The sequence below is a fragment of the Oncorhynchus clarkii genome, chromosome 1 (assembly GCF_045791955.1).
Source record: "Oncorhynchus clarkii lewisi isolate Uvic-CL-2024 chromosome 1, UVic_Ocla_1.0, whole genome shotgun sequence".
Taxonomy (NCBI): Eukaryota; Metazoa; Chordata; class Actinopteri; order Salmoniformes; family Salmonidae; genus Oncorhynchus; species Oncorhynchus clarkii.
Window position 1 is genome coordinate 75,106,943 of NC_092147.1, and position 16,032 is coordinate 75,122,974.

Below are 16,032 nucleotides of genomic sequence, written 5' to 3' on the forward strand. Positions count from 1 at the left end.
TTTAAACTGCATTGTTTGTTAAGGACTTGTAAGTACGCATTTACTTACATTTACTTACATTTGTCTACACCTGTTGTGTTCGGTGCATGTGACAAATAAAATTTGAGTTGACTTAAAATTGTTTTTCTTTCTTCATTATCCCTGTAAAGGTCAAGTTAGAATCATCTTTTCCTATCTCTTGAAATAGAGTTTCAATATTTCCCTCTATAATTCTGTAGTGTTTATCTGTATTATGCGTGCGCGTTGGTGTGTGTATTTGTGTGCACATATTTGTGTTATTCTGGGCAGGGGAGGTACCTCTTCTAACACTCACTGGCCGTGGCTGTCCTTGGGCGAGAGAGCCTGTAATGTTCTGTTCTCTATCCTATCAGTGAGATTAACAGACAGGCCATGAATGGTGGTCGGAAAGGACTGTGATGTATTTTACTGAGACACAGGAGCTGAATTGAAATAAAGGCTACCACCTGTATGCTAAGTCACACCAGCAGTCTGACAGGAGATGTGTCCAAGCCTTGGTGTTGTTTACAGCGTTACTGTAATTGTGTTTTTAAAGATGCTCCTTGCAATCAGATTGAGGCTGTGGATGTATCACATGATGGCATGTTGTGCTGCGCTACTGTTCTGGCAATTTGCAAGATCAGAGGACTGTTTTTGTAATGGACACTCCTACAAAAAACTTCACGTGACTTTAATCTTCAAAAGCTAAATTGCTTGTGTAGCGTAACTGGGGAAAAAATTGCAAAGGTTGAACACAAAACGTATGACTAGAAATTGTTTACAAACAATCTCGTTTGTCTAGAAAAGTGAGTAATCTCTTTAACAGCCAGTCCACCTACAGTAAATGTGAAAAACTGTTATGTTAGCCTCACCTGCTGTATATTGTGCTGTTCTCAGTATATTGTAGTAATCTATCTCTCTCTGTGTTCTCCCCAGAATATGCCAGGACTTCATGATGAGCTCCAACAGCACAGACCCTGGCCTCTACCTGACCATCAGCTCCCCAGGAATGGGCATCATCTACCCAGACACCAACACTCTCCACAGGGACCCCTGGCCAGAGCTAACCAGCCCGGATAACAAGGACTCCTTCCTCAGTGGCCTCTTCAACTTCACAGGCTCGCTCAATGAGACGGTGACCTCTCTGACCTACGACCCTCTGGGGGGTCACACAGTGTGGCAGGTGGTCCTCATTGTCTTCCTCACTGGCCTCCTGTCCCTGGTCACCATCATTGGCAACATCCTGGTGGTGGTATCCTTCAAGGTCAACCGCCAGCTCAAGACTGTCAACAACTACTTCCTGCTCAGCTTGGCCGTGGCTGACCTCATCATCGGGGTCATCTCCATGAACCTTTACACCACCTACATCATCATGGGCCAGTGGGCCCTGGGCAACTGGGCCTGTGACCTGTGGCTGGCTATTGACTATGTGGCCAGTAACGCATCCGTCATGAACCTGCTGGTCATCAGCTTTGACCGTTACTTCTCCATCACCCGGCCCCTCACCTACCGCGCCAAGCGGACCACACGGCGGGCTGTCCTGATGATTGGCCTGGCCTGGTTCGTGTCCCTGGTCCTTTGGGCCCCAGCCATCCTGTTCTGGCAGTACTTTGTGGGGGAGCGCACAGTGCCCCATGATAAGTGCTACATCCAGTTCCTCTCAGAGCCCATCATTACATTCTGCACGGCCATGGCTGCCTTCTACCTGCCTGTCACTATTATGAGTGTGCTCTACTGGCGTATCTACAGGGAGACACAGAACCGCGCGCAGGAGCTGGCTGGCCTGCAGGGCTCAGGGAGCCGAGGCAGGGGAGGGGAGAGGGCTCACTTCGTCCACCACCAGGCTGGTAGTGCCAGGAGCTGCAGCAGCTACGAGCTGACCCAGTCCTCCCAGAGAAAGAGCCCTGGCCGGGCGCTGGCCGCACGCTTCCACTGCTGGCCCATGATGCGCTCCTGGAGGCCTGGCAGCACCCGGCCTGGGGAAGGGGACGCTGACCACAGCAGCAGCGACAGCTGGAACAACAACAATGCCAGGCTGTCAGTGGACCACTCAGGCTCATCTGAAGATGAGGAGGGAAACGGTAGAGGGATGATGCCTCAGGACCACGCCATCTTCTCCATAGTCCTCAACCTGCCGGGCATGAAGGCAGCCGTCAACTCCCACCTCACCTCCTGCGAGGACCTGGACCTAGCCTCAGAAGAGGACCCCCTAAGGGGGGAGGAGGACAGCCGGGATGGCCTCTCTACCACCACCACTACTACCACCCCTGATGGGGCCAACACAGACAACAGCAGCTACCACCAACGCTTCCCCTCCCGGATATCCAAAGTCCAGTCCATGCCTGCCCTCCAGGCCACCAGAGTGGGGCCGCTCTCTGGCTCCTCTGCCACCACCACCAAATCACCCTCGGCGCCCATCTCCTTCAAAGACGCAGCTCTAGCCAAGAGATTCGCCTCCAGGGCAAGGACGCAGATCACCAAGCGCAAGCGCATGTCTCTGGTTAAGGAGAAGAAGGCGGCACAGACCCTCAGCGCCATCCTGTTTGCCTTCATCATCACATGGACACCCTACAACATCATGGTGCTAGTCAACACCTTCTGTAATGGCTGCATCCCCGAGGCTCTGTGGGCGCTGGGCTACTGGCTGTGCTACGTCAACAGCACCGTCAACCCCATGTGCTACGCTCTGTGCAACAAGACCTTCCGCACCACCTTCAAGATGATACTGCTCTGTCGCTGGGACCAGCGAAAGCGGCGGAGGAAGCAGCAGTTCCAGGAACGGCAGTCCGTAGTGTTCCACAGGAGAATTCCTAAAGACTCAACGTAGCGGGATATAGACCCAGTGGGCATCTGGTGATGATGATGATGATAATGATGTTAATGATGATGAGTTTGGGATCTAACAGGACAGTGGATGGATGAGGCATCCTAAAGGTTCTGTCTGTGGTTTTTAACTGCACAGAGATTCCCAGGGAGGCGGCCATATTGTTGCTGTGGTGTCTGATGTTCTCTGTGGAGCCACGACCACCACAGTGACATATTCCTCTGTTTCTTCAAGAGAGCTCCCGTGGTGAAAGCTTCCTCTAGATTGTTCCAGTTGTCAGCATTTCAGAGAAGTGCAGCTGAAAGGACTGACAGTGAAAACCAATAGAACAAGGGCTTAAAATGCAATGAGGGGACAATTCAAAGTGCAATTGATACCTAGGGAGATAATATGATATAATATGTGTTATGGATTTGGGGTTTTCCATTTCTTACCATTTTCTTCTCAGTGGTAGAGCTGTATCGTACAGAGCAGTTGGGATTTTCTAAGTAAACTGTACATCTGTTATATCGCATTGAAAGCCAAGTCCAAAACATTGTGCGTCAATAGACTGCATCGTATTGATTTTGAGCTCCCTTTTGGCTGAGCTAGATGTTTTTGTTCTTTTTTACTCTGACTTCTGTACATTGCCTTCAACTTGGTTATAGCTTTCTCGTGTCTTATAAAATGAGAGAATTTAAAACAAAACGGTGTCCTATTTGTGACAACCGGTGTTTCAAAGTTGATGGTTATTTTTGTGTAATAAATTGGTCTATAGATTTTCGTCTATAGATTGTGAGCCAGTCTGAAAATATTTCTGAGTACCTCAGTGAGCTGGTATTGTGTTCAATGTGAGTTGTGGTTTACATGCTGGAGACAGTAAGTGCATCAATTTATTCAATTGTTGTTAATGTACCCGAGGTTTTTGAGTAATGGTAATATGATATTTCTAACTTGATACCTAATGATTAATTGTACGCTAAAGAGATTGGTCATTATGTATTGTAATGTTTTGATTATATTTGAAATAATATTTGAAAAGGTTTCTCCATTTCTTCTCACTGGCTGTCCAAATGTAATTCCCTAAGTAAAAGATTGGTCTGTGGTCTCTAGATGAAGTCTCTAGCTCCTAGAGGATTTAGCAGTGCCAGAGCAGCATCTGCTGGATGAATAGAATTCTACACTCTAGCAACTTCCAGCTTACTTCCATCAGGGAAATGCTGTTGTGGGTCCATAAGACAGTGGGAGATTCAGTTTTGGATCAAAGTCTGTCCTCCAGTCCTCCGCCCTCCTCTCCTCGGTGACACGGAAACCGAAAAATGGTAGGAGAGTTTCAATTCAGAGGATGCTCAGCTGCATCCTTACACGGAAGAGTTTTGAAATCTGCCACACACCCTTTTAAAGAGCAGTTGTTTTCTCAGAGGAGAAAAGCATGCACACATTTTAAAAAGGATATGTTACTTATCCTTTCATCTATAAAATGTCTAGTTCAACTCGCTACATGTTTAACACTTTACACTGGTATTTTGGGATTCCACCTCTGTAAACATAATTTGCATGATGATGCATTAGAGAGGAGAGTCTCATTTCATTTTATATCTGCGTCATGTTTCCACATTCTCATCTTGCCTCCTCGCCTCAATTCTCTATGAGCTTTTTCTAAAGGAGGTGAGGAGAGGACAGAAGAGAGGAATCTAGGAAATCCAACAGAGATTATCCCATAGCTGAGAATAGGTGAGAAACTTAAAAGAAAATGGTTAGACCAGTTTAGCCATGCTACATATGGCATATGGAGGTTAGACTAGTTTGGCCTTGCTACATATGGCATATGGATGGTTAGACTAGTTTAGGCCTGCTACATATGGCATATGGATGGTTAGACTAGTTTCGGCCTGCTACATATGGCATATGGATGGTTAGACTAGTTTAGCCCTGCTACATATGGCATATGGATGGTTAGACTAGCTTAGCCTTGCTACATATGGCACATGGATGGTTAGACTAGCTTAGCCCTGCTACATATGGCATATGGATAGTTAGACTAGCTTAGCCCTGCTACATATGGCATATGGATGGTTAGACTAGCTTAGCCCTGCTACATATGGCATATGGATGGTTAGACTAGCTTAGCCCTGCTACATATGGCATATGGATGGTTAGACTAGCTTAGGCCTGCTACATATGGCATTTGGATGGTTAGACTAGCTTAGCCCTGCTACATATGGCATATGGATGGCTAGACTAGCTTAGCTCTGCTACATATGGCATATGGATGGTTAGACTAGCTTAGCCCTGCTACATATGGCATATGGATGGTTAGACTAGCTTAGGCATGCTACATATGGATGGTTAGACTAGCTTAGCCCTGCTACATATGGCATATGGATGGTTAGACTAGCTTAGCCCTGCTACATATGGCATATGGATGGTTAGACCAGCTTAGACCTGCTACATGTGGCATATGGATGGTTAGACTAGCTTAGCCCTGCTACATATGGCATATGGATGGTTAGACCAGTTTAGGCCTGCTACATATGGCATATGGATGGTTAGACTAGCTTAGGCCTGCTACATATGGCATATGGAGCTGAAAAGTGGTGCTCTTTTCATCTTACGTCACAAAGCCAGTGATTTCCATCAAGTTATTTGACCGTGCAAACAGTGTGATTTAAGGGGATTTGTCTACATGTTTTTAATAATACCCAGTGCTAAAACAATGGAATAGCTCCATTTTAAAATGTATTGTCATACTATGTGATGCACCATGCTTCAGCCCTGAACCGGATGAATACCGTTCTAAAAAGAAAATATTAACAACCCGGCTTCTTTTTGTGTATGGATTTTGCTGTTTAAGTGTATGTATTACACTTAGGTTTGTAAATGGATAGTGAAAGCAAATAACATACATGTACCACAGGCATGTTGAGTGATGACTATGTGATATTGAGAAGAATGGCAGAATGCTACCGTGTGGGGTAACACTTTATAATAATGTTCAGACAGGAACATTATTATAAAGTCTTACCCAGTGGGGTATGTAAGCCAGATAAAGATGCAAAAGGAGAGAAATTATTCAGTGTCTGAACTGCCAACGGATATTTCTTCTACTTTCAATATGTGATACAGTGTTACTATACTCCTGATAAAGTGAGGTGTTTGTTTGGGATGTGAACTACAATACCTGAAGTAAGATCAAATTAATAGCAAACTATAACTTTTATTGTTTTTTGTTACATTTCAAGTATGCTAATCGTACCCATGTTATAAGTGAATAAACAACAAATATTTTTATTGACAGATATGGTGTGTATCATATTTACAGCTCAAAAACATTTTCATTTGAATGTTTATGAAATCATTGTATTCCTCCAGTATCTAAGTGAAATTTGCAATCACACAATAATGAAGAAGACGCCAATGCAGTGCAGCACCGTAGGCCTACTGTACAATTTACAGTATAAGGACCACTTTAAACAGATGATGATGGATTTTTTTCGGGAACAAGTATCTCTTAATGTCTTAGCAGATTAGTAGGAGCATACCAGTTAATACACTGTAGATTGTCATCAATAGTATCTCCAGTAACAATATGCATCAGCACGTTAGTGGGAGAAGCAGCTAACATATTCACTTTCAGACAGGAACACTTTCCACGTTGTCAAAATGTAACACTTTCAATAGGCCTAACACTCAACAAACACTTAGATGTAGTTTAATAAGTATGCATAATGTGTTTTGCTTCTGAACATCCTTGCATTGCATTTTGTTATGTTGAAATTCTTCATTGGTCTTCATGGCAACCATGCATGCTCCTCCGTAGCGCAAATCTTTTGTGAACGCTTCCGCCGCAGCGCACTCAACCACCATAATCGTCTGCAGGAGGCTGAGGAAACTGTTGAGGCAGTGAACTCAAAGTGGGCCTCTCTGGGGAAGACCAAGCAGAGGCTGCAGGGAGAGGTGGAGGACCTCATGATTGATGTGCAGAGGGCCAACGCCTAGTCCGCCAACCTGGACAAGAAGTAGAGAAACTTTGATAAGATCCTGGCAGAGTGGAAGCAACATTTTGAGGAGTGCCAAGCTGAGCTGGAAGGAGCTCAGAAGGATTCTTGATCTCTCAACACTGAGCTCTTCAAGATGAAGAACTCCTATGAGGAGGATCAGCTGGAGACCCTGAAAAGGGAGAAAAAAAAAGAATCTGCAACAAGAGCAAACTACAACAATACTGTGTATCAACCATGTATGTCCCCTGAAAATCTCCTTATTATAAACCAATGTTGTGTTTGTGTGTGCAGAGGAGATCGCTGACTTGACTGAACAGATCGGAGAGACTGGCAAGAGCATCCGTGAGCCGGAGAAAGCAAATAAAACTGTGTAGACAGAGAAGTGAGATCCAGACCGCTCTGGAAGAGGCTGAGGTAGAGCCCACTGCTGTTCCATAAGTATAAACACATTAAACTGTTACAGGTTGAAAATGCTGTATAAACACATTTAAACAACTACTTTGCTTTGTCCATTCAGGGTAAACTAGAGTATGAGGAGTCTGATATCCTGCAGCTGGAGCTGAACCACATCAAAAGAGAGGTGGACAGGAAGCTGGCGGAGAAGGACGAGGAGATGGAGAAGATAAAGAGTGAGGTGGACAGGAAGCTGGCGGAGAAGGACGAGGAGATGGAGAAGGTAAAGAGGTGGACAGGAAGCTGGCGGAGAAGAACGAGGAGATGGAGAAGATAAAGAGTGAGGTGGACAGGAAGCTGGCGGAGAAGGACGAGGAGATGGAGAAGGTAAAGAGGTGGACAGGAAGTTGGCGGAGAAGGACGAGGAGATGGAGAAGATAAAGCGAAAGAGCCAGAGGTTGGCAGAGTCCATGCAGAGCACTCTGGACTCTGAGGTTCACAGCAGAAACGACGCCATGAGAGTGAAGAAGAAGATGGAGGGAGACCTGAACAAGATAGATATCCAGCTGAGGCACTCCAACAGGAAGACCACCAAGGCCCAGAAACAGGAATGTCTATTGACAGCTCAAGGTTCAAAAGCCATGACATCAGGTTAAAAAAAACTGAAAAATAGTGAGGGAATTGTCTTGATCAGTAGCAAATAATGACTTTCTTGACTTAAATCATTTATTCTGCGAGTAGCATACAGTGTAAGTCCACAAATTATGGTTTGGCCAGTTGCTCGAGGGTCTTCCTTGAGTTCTGTGAGTTTTCTAGAATGCACTGTGGTCCCTATATGTCGTTGTCCCAGCATGCCGCTGAAGACATGAAGGAGCAGCCCGCCATGGTTGACCACAGGAACTCTCTGATGGTGGCTGAGATTGAGGAGTTGTTCTGGAGCAGACAGAGAGAGGCCTCAAAGTGGGCGAGCACAAGCTGGTAGACGCCAACAAGCGTGTGGGAGCTCTGCACTCCCAGCTAACACGAGTGAAAAGCCATTTCCAGTTCCCATCATTTTATTTTATTTTTTATTTTACCTTTATTTAACTAGGCAAGTCAGTTAAGAAAAATTCTTATTTTCAATGACGGCCTAGGAACAGTGGGTTAACTGCCTGTTCAGGGGCAGAACGACAGATTTGTACCTTGTCAGCTCAGGGTTTGAACTTGCAACCTTCAGGTTACTAGTCCAACGCTCTAACCACTATGCTACCCTGCCACTCCCATCATGTGACTCGTACATTATGTTCTCTTGAGATTATCTTGAGGTTCAACTCATCATAAATTATTATTCCTCCAGTACACCAGACTTCTGAACACCAAGAAGAAGTTGCAGACTGACCTGGTGACAGTGCAAGGCGAGGTGGACGACATCATTCAGGAGGCCAGGAATGCAGAGGAGAAGACCAAGAAGCATATCACTGATGTGAATCCTCATAATGTGGCTTGTATGGTAGTCTACAACCCCAGGCAAACATCTGAGAGGACTCCCTTCTAGAGAATGTAGGTATGATGACACACTATACAATCTGATTGTCCAATTCAGAGTTTTATGTTCAATTGTAGCACATTATATCGAAGAATATAGCATTTCTCTGGCCGGTACAGATACCAAATAATATCTTGGTGATAATGATGGTTATGATGCCAAGTATAAAAGCCAGTATATATAATTTCATTGAGTATTGATTACACCTTCTCAAACATTGTGTCCATGTCCCCTGTGCTACAGGTGGGTGATCTTGAGACTGAGGTGGAGACCAAGCAGAGAGGAGGTGTGGATGCTGTCAAGAGAGTCTGCAAGTATGAGCGCAGAGTCAAGGAGCTCACCTACAAGGTAAGAGAAACACCTGCACACACTCTCACACACACACACACTCACACAAACACACACACATGACTTGTGAGCGTTGACTATTATCTCACACAGACTGAGAAAGATAAGAAAATCGTCAGCAGACTGCAGGACCTGGTGGACAAGTTGCAGTTGAAAGTGAAGACCTACAGGAGGCAGGCTGAGGAAGCAGTGAGTCACAGTAGACTTGCAGTCAAATACTCACTTTATAAGGAGAATCATTACATTGTTATTATCTGGTTTTCTCCCTCCTTACCTGTTATTGTATCCTCTCTCCCTCTCACTTTCTCCCCCTCCAAGGAGGAACCATCCAACTCCCACATGTCTAAGTTCAGGAAGGTGCAGCATAAGCTGGATGAGGTAGAGGAGCGTTGTGACATTACTGAGACCCAGGTCAACAAGCTCACGGCCAAGGGCCGCTATGCCGGACACGAACACATTACAGATCTGCTGTTACACCTAGGCTGCATTGGAAATGGCACCCTATACCCTGTATAGTGCACTCCCTTTGACCAGGACCCATAGGGAATGTGGTGCTATTTCAGACGCAGACCCAACACACATGTCCAAATATATCCTCATCATCCTCACCACTTGATGGTTCAGTGTATACAGGTCGATATTGACCTAATAACTTTATTGGAGCATAATGACTTAGAGGTCTCTGAGAAACCTATACTTAGAGAATATTGATGCAGTTTCTAATGTTAAAGAATATAAGACAACTCCTACTAAATTTATAAACGAAATTTAAAGCAAAGCTGAGCACAGAGGCTTACAACCGAGTACCTTATCACATCCATTGTATTATTTCAAGTGTTCATGTGTGGATTATGGATGAAAAGGATGATGTTGATCCCTTCTTTTCTCTTGTCACAGGCAGCTGGAGCTGAATAAACAAGACTATCTAATTTTGTTTGTTTAATAAAAAGAAGATGTTTTTTATTCAGAGCCAACATTAAACATGTGTGGCCACACTAGTCTCCTTGGTGACTGTGTGGATTTATTACACATGACACAGTACTATACCCAGAGCTTGAAACTAAATCACACCTCTCAACTAACTGAGTATACTGGAGTTGAACTATTACATTTAGGGTTGAGCAAAACATCCAAAATTATCTGAACAATGAAGATCGCAAATTGTCCATCAATTAGTAATTGTATAATTATAAACAAGAGATCTCATCACTCATGAAAGTGGTCCTCTGTAGTTAGTGGAGCATGCTGCTTGTAATGCCAGAAGAGTGGTTTCGATTCCCAGGACCACCCATGCATGGCATGCATGACTGTAAGTCGCCTTGGATAAAAGCAGCTGCTAAATGGCATATATTATTATATTCTATATTATATTCTCTGTACAAGTTAAACGTTTTTATTCATTACGTTCCAGAGAGCAAACACTCTGAAATACTTCCAATGTACAGATTAAAAGACTCCAGCTTTCTGACCTCACCTTGCAATTATATGACAAATAAGTACATGTATATTACACGTTTCACCCCAATTAAAACATCAAGAGATATTGGATACAGAGTCATCTAAACTATACTAAAATATGATACCGGCTGACTGACTGTATGTCCGCTGCATTTCATTTTTTTGTGGGGGCCCTTTATAATACAATTATATGTATACATTCAGTGCATTACTGTGGTACGACCACATGGTTTGTATTGGAAAATGTGTTAGGCATTAGCATTAGTGCTAATCATATCATAATGAAATAGTTTGCCTGTCAGCAGGCTGTGTTCCTAGTAACAGCAGGATGTTGTTGTGTGTTGTGAAGGAGGAGCAGAGCGAGGTTGAGTATGACCAGGATCAGGACATGTGATGATAAGTACCACTTCTTCATGTGACCGAGGAAGAGGAGCAGCCCAGTGGAGATTACAAACACTTGATTGTGTTCCACTCAAAACTGGAGAAAAAACGCTCAGGAAAGGACTTTCTCTTCTCTCCTGTGGGTGTAGAGTGACTGCTATTATATATATTGAACTGAAGGTATGTATAACTTGTATCTTATTCATGTAAACCGTTTAGCAGATTTTCCTTTTGGCCCAATGTGATAATGTATTTTGTTCTATGTTGGAAGATAAACAGTAGCCTTCCGTCTTTGTGCAGACAGTTGTTAGTGATAAATTGCTTAAACAGTTTACTGGGCAAGTATTTAATTGGTTGGACTATACTGTATCACAGTGTACGGTAGGCCTAATCTAGTCGTTCTGTTTTATTACTACACAGATAATAATTCATATTAATCATCAAGAAAGTGAATCTTAAAGTAGTGAAGTTGCATACATTTTTTAAAATAATTAAAGTTGAAAAGTATTATTCTCAGGTAAACATATATGCATTGCACATCTGAGTTCAAATGCTGATCATTGATAGATGTACCGTGGTGGCCATTTTCTTGCCAAGCATTCTCCAGAAATGATCTACCAATGAGCCACACCCAATGTTCAACTAGTAATCACTGTTTGAATTAGATGTATTGATTACAATGTCTAAATGATAAGAATCAACAGAATACCCTGAAATAAATATTTAGCTACATGGACCTACTGTACAGTACTGAAGATGTCACTGTGGAAGATGTGTTAGTTCAGGGTCATAGTAATATACTGAATAAAAATATAAACGCAACATGCAACAATTTCTTAGATTGTTGCAACAATTCCCCCCCGGTTGGACATTTTGGACATGAGGCCGGTTGGACATTCTGCCAAATTCTCTAAAACTACGTTGGAGGCAGTTTATGGTCGAGAAATTAACATTCAATTATCTGGCTACAACATTCCTGCACTCAGCGACATTCCTGCACGGCCCTCAAAACATGAGAGACATTTGTCGCATTGTGTTGTGTGACAAAACTGCACATTTTAGAGGTCTTTTGTCCCCAGCACAAGGCACACCTGTGTAATGATCATGCTGTTTAATCACTTCTTGATATACCACACCTGTCAGGTGGATGGATTATTTTGGCAAAGGAGAAATACTCACTAACAGGGAAATTTGTGTACAAACTTTGAAGGAAATTAGCTTTTTGTGCCTATGGAACATTTCTGGGGAAAAAAAATTCACCTCATGAAACATGGGACCAACACTTTACATGTTGTGTTTATATTTTTGTTCAGTGTACTAAAACACAGACTAAACACAGAGCTATTCATACGCAAACAACTGCTGACATATTTGTAACAGTACAGGGAATACCCAGGAGAATAAAACATGAGAAAAAACAAGGCAGTGTTAAATACTAGGTTTATAACGGGTAAACACCACAATGGATATGAAATGTTTATAATGCTGTTGTAGCACAAACCAGAGAGCTATTATTATATTATATTTTTCCTCCAGATGATGGATTAATGATAATGGCATTAGCAGACACTTTGAAAGCATAGATTAGGGTTTAACTGTATTACATGACAAAACGTGATTTGAATAGGAATTTTGCCTGGAATTTTTTTTTCAGTCTTCCCTATAGGTTCCATTGAAAACAAAGTGCCTCTGATCTTACTGTAAAGAATGATGTTTCAATATAAACTGACTGAATGGCTACTGAATACTTCCACTCTCTCTGTTGTTAATTTAGACTGTCCAGCTTGTACCCTCCTGCAGTCAGGATGCAGACCATTCAGACTGTAGAGACCCAGGTACCTTTCCTGAAGGAGAGCTTCTTCACCACAGCGTTTAAAGACAGGAGGAAGAGTAGTGTGACTAACCTGCTCCGCAGACAGCAACAACAACAACATCATACTCACCATCCGCTTCCGCCTTCTCTGGACGGGGAGGAGCCTCGCATTGAGCATGCTCGACTGGGTCGCTCATCCAGCAGCCCGTTATGCAACAAAGCAGAGCGAGCAGATAGGAGCAGGGAGGGGGAGGGAGACAGTGAGTCTGTCAGCCTCCTCTCAGCAGCAGCATCCTCACAGCTGCTCCTGACACCGACGAGCAGGCAGGGATTAGTGCTGAGCTCCCGGAGAACCAGTTCAGCAACCCATGAGAAACAGCCCCAGCAGCATGGCCTGATCGCCAAGGGGGTCCGCCTGTTTAGGAACATGGGGAACCAGGAGGCCAAGCAGAGGAAGGTGGTTGGGGGAGACACCCCCTGTGATGGGGGAGCCGAGGACAGAGAACCGGAGTGCTCTAATAAAGGCAAGAAATCCAAAGGGGGAGATGCCGGCAAGAAGAAATCCAAATCGGAATCCAAAAGCTCTGTGTTTTCCAGTATGCGGCTCAGGAAGAGTCTGTCGAAGGCGAAGGGGTTGTCCAAGGAGGATATCCTGGACAGCAAGGGATCCCAGCTGGAGGAGACTGGTGGGGTCAACAGCAGCCTCTCGGCAGATGAGCTGGGAATGATGTCGGATGGTGAGCCAGAACAAGGCCACTTGACAACATCGGGGCCGGAGGACGAGGGCCAGAGGATTAGTTCAGGATCAGACGGGGACCTCTACAGCTTCCACTCTGCTGCGGCTGATCATGAAGATCTGCTGTCGGACATCCAGCAGGCTATTAGGGAGCAGCATGGGGCCTCTGACGGGGTCCTGGATAGGGTCACTGTCCCTTTGGCTGAGGGGGTCACCTCCCCCATCTCCGATGGTGATGTTGAACCCCTAGCCCCTGACCCCACTGACCCACAAGAGGTAGCCTGCACTCAGGGGCCAGACCTGGACAAGGGACAGGTGGATGAGACACCTGTTGTTACTGATACTGTAGGACTAGACCAAAGTGCTGAGCTTGGACAGTCAGAGGCAGAGGGAGGTGCTGCATCTGGGGAGGAGTCAGATTTAGGTTCACCAAGTGACAGTGGCCCCTCCTCGGCTGCCTTCGACACCGAGAGGAGCAGTGGAAGCCCCCTGCCCAAAACCACCAGCACCTACAGCTTCCCAGACACCACCGCCACCACCACATCCTATGAGAGCGCCGAGGAGCCCCAGGACGACCTGGAGAGTCCGGTGGTGACCTCCCAGCTGACTCAGAGCCAGAGCTTTGATGAGGGGGGTAGCACCATCGAGGGGGTCAGGTGCATCAGGTTGGGAACGACCTCAGGGTCACCCAGAAGTGTCAGTAGCATGGACCTGACTGTGGAGAGGGAGGAGGGGGACAGGGGGAGAGACTTCCGGACTATGAGTAGGAGGAAGAGTAGCTATTCTGTCTCTCTGCTGACGGCTGACAGTTCTAAAAGAGCCCTTTCCAGAAGGACGTCCTCCACTACCTCCACTGTCAAGCCCTATCCTCCCATCCACCCTTCCTACGTGAAGACCACCACCAGGCAGTTGACATCCCCCATAGGCTCCCCCAGCCAAAGCCCCCTTATCCCCCGTAGGATGGGGCCAGGCTCTGGGGCAGGGTATGGGGGCCACAAGGCCCAGCTGTGGAGGACCACCAGGCAAAGGTCCTGCAGTATCGCCGGGCCTCTCAGTCATTCTGCAGACTGGACCAAGGATCTGGAAGGCCTCAGAGCTAGGCATGAGGATGCCGCTGACCCTGACCTCCAGAAGCATGGGAGGTCAGAGAGAGGCATCCCAGGGGCTAGTCTGACCCTAGGCACCAGACTACGCCTCTCAGGTGTCCAGAACACCACCACAGGGCCAAATCAAGATGTCTTCTCTGGTAAGTGACTGAGCATAGAGGTGCTAAATGAGTTACAGGGTAACATTGGCATAAATGGGGTAAATATGTTGGTTAGATAATAATTTAGGCCTATTATGGCTGGGAATCCATGGAAGGCTGGTTGTAGTAAGCCATCATTTTGGGCTTTGAGCCTTTTTGCCAAACAGGGATTATGTGAGTGTGTAATGATAATGTGTGTAATGTGAGTGTGTAATGATAATTATCATCATGTAAAATTACAATAACCATTGTATATTTATAAATATAGGACCAATAGATATAAATGTATTTCTGTAATAATACTGTTATGTTGAATTTGAATATCAACCCCTGTAAGAACATACTGTGCTGTACCTTATGGAGCAATATGTTGACATGGATATCCTCCTCAGAATTATTAGACTACATAAGGCTGATGGTCTGGGGCTCAGCTGTTTCAGCTCTCTGCTCCCGCAGCAGTGCTGATTGTGAAAATGATCACTCACTCATGGCAATGCCGTTCTTTGCCTAACTGTCTGAGAGGGCTACACACACCCACACACACACACACCCACACTCACAGAATGTTTGTATTACTTTTTAACTCTGCATTGTTGGGAAAGGGCTCATAAGTAAGCATTTCACGGTAAAGTCTGTGGTAAATCAAATTTGATTGAACCTCTTCACATTTGCACAGCTGAACTGTAGCTAGATATTCAGATCATTCCTTGATACAGTGGTAGGTTGCTGTCTTACCCAGGATTGAGCTGTCAAACTTGATTATCAGTTTATCATTTTATCAACCAGACCATCTTGTTATCCAGTCTGGCCCTGGTTTGCCTCAGCTATTGGAGCACTCAGTCATGTGACATGGATCTGTTTTAGAGAATATCAATAGGGACAGGGGTCACTAGCCTTTACACTGAGGGGAAGGAGATTCTTTGCTGGTGCTGTTGTTGTTTGTGTTCATCTTTGTCACACTTTAAAGGAAACAAAAATACAGTTTCTTTGGATAAGGTTGCTCATCATCATACTGTCTGTGTATCTAAAAGAGGGTTGGCTATTGAACAGAGAGCAACGTCGCATTTTAACAAACATTTTGATTTCTTCATGTTCTTTAATCACACTGCTTAGATAAGCCTAAAATAGCTTTGAACTATCCTTACCTGATCATAATCTAAAAAACATCCATTGCAAGGACAAGAAGAAGTTTTGTATCACAACGTTGAAAAAAACTACTTTGCAGCGTCGTGCGGCGTTAATTTAGATTTCTTTGCTATTAGTCCTAAGTAATTGACCTTTGGCATTATTTGCAGTTGGCTCACGTGTTCTAGCTAATTCAAGTCATAACA

At 44.7% G+C, this 16,032-nt stretch overlaps 2 protein-coding genes and 1 pseudogene across 5 annotated transcripts in view; all 3 read left to right on the forward strand.

Moving 5' to 3' along the window:
* The first annotated feature begins 952 nt into the window (after positions 1–952).
* Positions 953–2,844, forward strand: LOC139417529 (muscarinic acetylcholine receptor M3-like). The gene has a single exon (XM_071166786.1). The coding sequence runs from the start codon at positions 953–955 to the stop codon at positions 2,822–2,824; it is 1,872 nt and encodes a 623-aa protein (XP_071022887.1). The 3' UTR covers positions 2,825–2,844.
* A 3,724-nt stretch (positions 2,845–6,568) lies between these two features.
* On the forward strand, positions 6,569–9,583 carry LOC139408527 (myosin heavy chain, fast skeletal muscle-like; annotated as a pseudogene).
* Positions 9,584–10,955: 1,372 nt separating this feature from the next.
* The window catches only part of LOC139412201 (formin-2-like), a 58,090-nt gene continuing 53,013 nt past the window's right edge, over positions 10,956–16,032 (forward strand). For 3 of the 4 annotated variants that reach the window (XM_071159022.1, XM_071159038.1, XM_071159046.1), the window contains exons 1-2: positions 10,956–11,086; positions 12,681–14,701. In XM_071159022.1, the coding sequence (XP_071015123.1) occupies positions 12,712–14,701 (1,990 nt within the window). In that variant the 5' untranslated portion in view covers positions 10,956–11,086; positions 12,681–12,711. Of the gene's footprint in view, positions 11,087–12,585; positions 14,702–16,032 lie in introns of those variants that run through there. The other variant, XM_071159030.1, reaches the window with a different exon arrangement.

What these genes read in the sequence shown, in the direction of transcription:
- LOC139417529 (XM_071166786.1), top strand. Translation starts at nt 953, where the DNA reads ATGAGCTCCAACAGCACAGACCCTGGCCTCTACCTGACCATCAGCTCC.